Source organism: Zonotrichia albicollis, chromosome Z, assembly GCF_047830755.1.
Source record: "Zonotrichia albicollis isolate bZonAlb1 chromosome Z, bZonAlb1.hap1, whole genome shotgun sequence".
Classification (NCBI taxonomy): Eukaryota; Metazoa; Chordata; class Aves; order Passeriformes; family Passerellidae; genus Zonotrichia; species Zonotrichia albicollis.
The window spans coordinates 80,236,643-80,241,628 of NC_133860.1; the positions used below are offsets into that span (position 1 = coordinate 80,236,643).

At 47.2% G+C, this 4,986-nt stretch overlaps 1 protein-coding gene across 1 annotated transcript; it reads right to left on the reverse strand.

The window, feature by feature from the left end:
* Window positions 1-782: 782 nt before the first annotated feature.
* Window positions 783-3,513, reverse strand: LOC141727273 (serine/threonine-protein kinase PAK 3-like). Its single transcript, XM_074533635.1, has 5 exons — window positions 3,419-3,513; window positions 2,667-2,784; window positions 1,729-1,828; window positions 1,087-1,283; window positions 783-818 (listed from the first exon to the last, which is right to left on the reverse strand). Exons 1-5 carry the CDS (start codon window positions 3,466-3,468, stop codon window positions 783-785), a joined length of 501 nt encoding a protein of 166 aa, XP_074389736.1. The 5' UTR covers window positions 3,469-3,513.
* Window positions 3,514-4,986: the final 1,473 nt, after the last annotated feature.

The window sequence follows — 4,986 nt, forward strand, 5'->3', positions numbered from 1 at the left end:
ATTTGGATGCTCAAGTCAATGCATTAAAGGTGTGCCCATTAGCAGAAAGTGTCGGGTAAGAAATGGGAGGTTTGGCAGGATCTCCATGACCCCAGGCTGTGGCTTGGTCTCCATAAAAATGCCCATCACAATGCTAACAGCTCTGTGCTGGTGGCACTGAAAGAGATGGTGACCAAAGAGGTTTTGTTATTATTCTCTTCAACCCAGAGGAAAATTTCCAAGTCTCAAAATGCAAACACACTCCCCTTGAGTAGAAATGATTGTGGCAGCTTTCTTTCCTTTTCTCACACCACCAGAGGTCACAAAGGAGGTTTTATCCTGTCCCTCTGCAGCTGTGCTCAGCCACTGGCCATGGTGGGGAGCTGGAGTCCTCACTGTCATTAGAACTGTGCAGGCCAGGGATGGCCCTGCTCCGGTGGTAAAGGAACACAGCACCGGTGTCAACTGCCCACGTTGGATCCCAGCCCAGGCACCTGCCTGCAAGCTCATCAACTTGTTAAAGTACCAAGAAACAGCCAAGAGTTTGGCATACAATTCTAACTGCAGTCAGAGAAAAACACATCCTAAACTTATCCAGGCCCACACATATGATAAGCTTATAAGACCCACAGGATTTGGAAAAGATGCTACAGTATAGAGGAAATATGATGTGCTGTGGTTCCAAAAGGAAAAAGAAAGCAGAACTACTTGGGCATTGCTTTGTTGGTTGTTTCTTTTTCTCTTTTCCTTTTCCTATAACATTTCAGCTGGGAAGACTCAATGTCCATTTCAAAAGATTTTTATCACACATCCAACCATTGCACTGAAAACTTCCTGTCCTTAAGAGACAGAGCACCAACAGGGTTCAAAAAGCAAATGAGAAATGTCAGGCATGGCTGGAGGCCAAAATGGCAGGTTTCTGAACTGCCACGTCCCCTTCTGATGCAACCAAAGCTACAGCAGATGCTGCTGTGCTGCAGGGACATTTTTAGAAGTGGACCTTGGTGGAAGTGGTGCCAGCAAATGGCAATGGGATTTTGTCCAATGGCACACAGAACATGGGACAGGTGAGAAAGACAGTGGGATCAGTGAGTATTTGCACCTTACCAAGACAGGAGTTGCATTCCAGTAAGGAACTTCTCGTTCCACCATTTCGATGCCCACAATTCCCAAAGACCATATGTCCACTTTGGGGCCATGTGGTTGGCCTGTCACCACTTCAGGCGCCAGCCACCCAGCAGTGCCAGCCACGGAGCTCCGTCTGCTCTGCTCAGGGGTGAGCGGAGCAAAGAGGCCAAAGTCAGCTGTGGAGAAAACAACAAACCATGAAAGCCAGCTCCAATTAGGAAACCAAGCAAAAGAATTCCCCACTCTCAGGCTAAGAATGTGCTGTTGAATCTCTTGGAGAGCTGTCCACACTCAATTTCTTTGGGGCTTTAGCCAAGGGAGTATGGAATTGGCCACTTCCAAAAAATCCCAGGTTTCTCAACGCTGCTCACAGCAGTGGACTTTATTCCCCTGAAGCTTTAGATTGTAGCTCCCTCTGTCTGGAAGGGACACATACAGAGCAACGCCACTCTTGACTGCTTGTGGTTCCTTATACCTCTGTGCACGTTGCAACTGTGCCTTCAGCTTGCAGCAGGGGTCTCTGCACTGCCATCAGCACCATTTTTGGGGACCTGGCTGTCAATCAAAGCAGCCCCACACCCACATCCCTGGAATGCTGCTCCTGACCAAGAATACACTGACCCAGCTTGACAGAACCGTCGGTTTTGAGAAGGATGTTTCTGCTCTTCACATCTTGGTGAATGATGTGGTTCGAGTGCAGAAAATCCAGTCCTTGCAGGCACTGAGAGAGAAGACATAAAGAGGAGAGCAAAAATGCGTGATGTAATTTCATCCCACAAGAAAGACAACAAAGAATCTAAAAGATTCCCTCTCCAGAAGAATGGGCAGTAATGGCAGAACACAGTGCCACTGAGAGGAAGAGCTTGCTGCTCCAACACTTGCAGAGCAGGACCTTTCTGAGGAAAGGCATGTCAGCTTCTGAAAGAGCAACAGCACCTGCTGTTGTAGACTGTCCCCTGCAAACCGGCCAGGATGATGCCGTGGATGTGCTTTTCCCATGCAGAGGACAAAGGAGGGTTTTTGTCAAGAAAGGAAAAGTACTCCCTTTGGTGTGAAGCAGATCATTTTTGGGTGGGAGGCTGCATGACAAAGATTTCCTTGCTGGCCTCAGCACAGGCTGGGAAGTATCACATCAGTCACCTTCCTGAAGCAAAGCATTTTGGCTGCACTACTATCCTTTTCCGCTGAGGACTGTGGGAAATGAGTCCTTTTTTGTTTGCTGATCATAGCAAATCCTGCCACCAGCACCTTTGCTTTCACAGGCAAGGAATGCAGTGAAGACAGACTCCAGGCAAACATTTAGAGAGGCAAGGTGGAGAACGGCAAATACAAATACATGAGCCAGAGCGAGAGTCCAACAGCAGGAGAGAAGAGTACTGGCACTGAGTACAGGGAGTGCAGGGGCACTGGCAGGCCTTTCACTTGAGATGCTTTTACTTGCCCATAGCATACCAGCAACACAGAACCAAAGCGTGGCCCAGGAAATCACTGCAGGTCAGAGCCACTGTTTCCCAGACAATCCTGCCCAAGGCCTTGGAAACACAGATGGGATTGCTGACCTCCCGGCTGATGGCTGCTGCCTCATCTTCACACAGGTAGGTCCTGCTGATGATATCGCTCAGGGCGCCTCCGTCCATGTACTCCAGCACCAGCCAGAGTTCCTCCCCCTGAAAGTAGCTGAAAGAAGGAAACAAGGGTGTGGAGATGAACATGCTTGGCTGGGTTGTTTTCTTGACTGATTCCTGTTTCCAGGTTCCTTTATGACAAGGACAGAATCAAAGGAATAGACATTCCCTTTCAGCTGTGCATTGTTTTCAATCTGTGCAGTCTCAAGGAGAAAGGCACAGTTCTAAAAAAAGAGATGTCTTAAATAGCCAGCAAGTGAAAAATGCAGTTTAGTAGGAGATAAAAAATCTGTCAGGCATGGTGTTTCTGAAAATAAGCACCTAGTCTTCCAGGCATGAACAGCAATGGCAAAGAGGGGAAACAATCCAAGAAAAATCCATGTTATTTCACCTGGATGTAAAAAGACACTTGAATAAAAGTGTCAAGCCCCAAAACAAAGTGGTGGTTGTGAACCTACAGGCTATTGATTTAGTAAGATATGACTGATGCAGGTTTCTGAAAAATTTTCAAACTATGTGTTTCAGGGAAGACTCATGCAGACAAGATGCCCTCTCTTCCTATCCACTGGAGATGAAAAGAGCAATAATAATTACCTATAATTACAGCTCTGTTTATTGCCAGAGACTAAAGTGGGATTTTACCTTGCAGGTTTGCAATATGTAAACAAACATTCACAACAACTCACCTGTCTAAATACTTGACAAGGTTGAGATTCCTATTCATTTTCATGACCATGAGTTCATTGACTTTTAGTTCCTTCTTCCTCAGTCCTTGAAGATCTATTTTCTTTATGGCTACCTAAAACGTCATTGAAAATCAGTAACTTGAGAAATTGGTGGCACAAGACCACAATACAATGGAGCAAGTGATTTTGCAATGACACAGCTGAGCTGTGCCAAACTGCCTTGTGATTAGGCACTGCAGTAATTAGGAACTGACATTCCAACAGCCCATTTCTCTGCTGCCTTGGGGGCCAGTTACAGGACACATGGGGCCACTGACATTTTGCCTTGTCCACTTGGTAACAGTGGTATCTCAGCTACCACCCAAAACCTCTGACCACACTCTCTGCTGCTCTTTCTAGGATTCAGAAGAAATAATCCATGCCTTAATATTCTGTGGATACACCTTGGGCTATGGGCAAGGCTTAGGGCTTTTAGGGCACCTTGCAGATATCTCCCCATGCGCAGTTCCCAAGTGCAGCACTGCAGGTGGCTAAGGAACTACCAGTAACTTTCCAATGGATTTGCTGGCAGGCAGAATGGAGAATTCAGGACTCTGAAGCTGTAGCCCCAAAGAGCAGGGAGGTGCTCTAAGGCACCACCTTTGTTTTAGCCATGGAGAGCGAGTGAGCGCGTCCTTCTTTGAAAGGAAGCGCTGCCCTGCGTGCCTTCCTTCCGGCAGCTGAGGAGGACAAAGTGCCAAATGTATTTTGCAGGCTGGCACCAGTGTGTGCTTGTTGTGCCTTTTCAGCACGGCTCTAGCCAAAGCTCCAGCCACAGCTCACACCAGAGGGGAAAGCCCCTCAAGAGCAGCAGAGTCTGCAGGGGCTGTTGACATTTACCTCTCCTCCTGTGGCAGTGTCGAGTGCTTTAAAAACCTCTCCAAATGTCCTAGAAACAAAAGAGAAGCAGAGAAATGAGAAGCCATTGAGATCTTGCAGTGAAAGCCAGCCCACACAGGAGATCTGTGCTGTAAATGCCTAAAACCTGCAGGATGCAAGAGGGCTCTGCCAGAAGGCAGATGATGCATTTTCCTCTCAAGTGCATGGGCACCGGGCCTGTCCCTGAAGTGCTGGAGTTTACTGCCTCAGCTCCTAAAGACAGCTTCTTCTTTCATCTTGGATTTCAGTTTCTAAACTGTGCAGTTTCTATCCTAACCTCAGAGTATTTTCTTCAGCAAAGTCTTGGAAAGAAATGTTCCTGAGAACTGTTACCTCACAGCTATCAGGGAGTAGTTTTCTCTTTCAGGCAAGCAAGATTCTTCCCCGTTTATTAGTGTGGATGTATGATTTAGAGTGATACAAAAATGCTAAGGAAATTAACACAGAACTGTTCCACAACTGGGTGACCAGGAGACCTTCCAGGTCCTGTTCCTTGATGCAGGCAAGACCTCGGCAGCATGGAAGTGTCTCTGACAATGCCTTCTGAGCCCACTCACAAATTCCGTGCAGCATTGATAGATGGGACAATCTATCCCCAGTTTGGGAACATCTTTGCAGCTGGCCTAACTTCATGCTGGATTGACATTCCA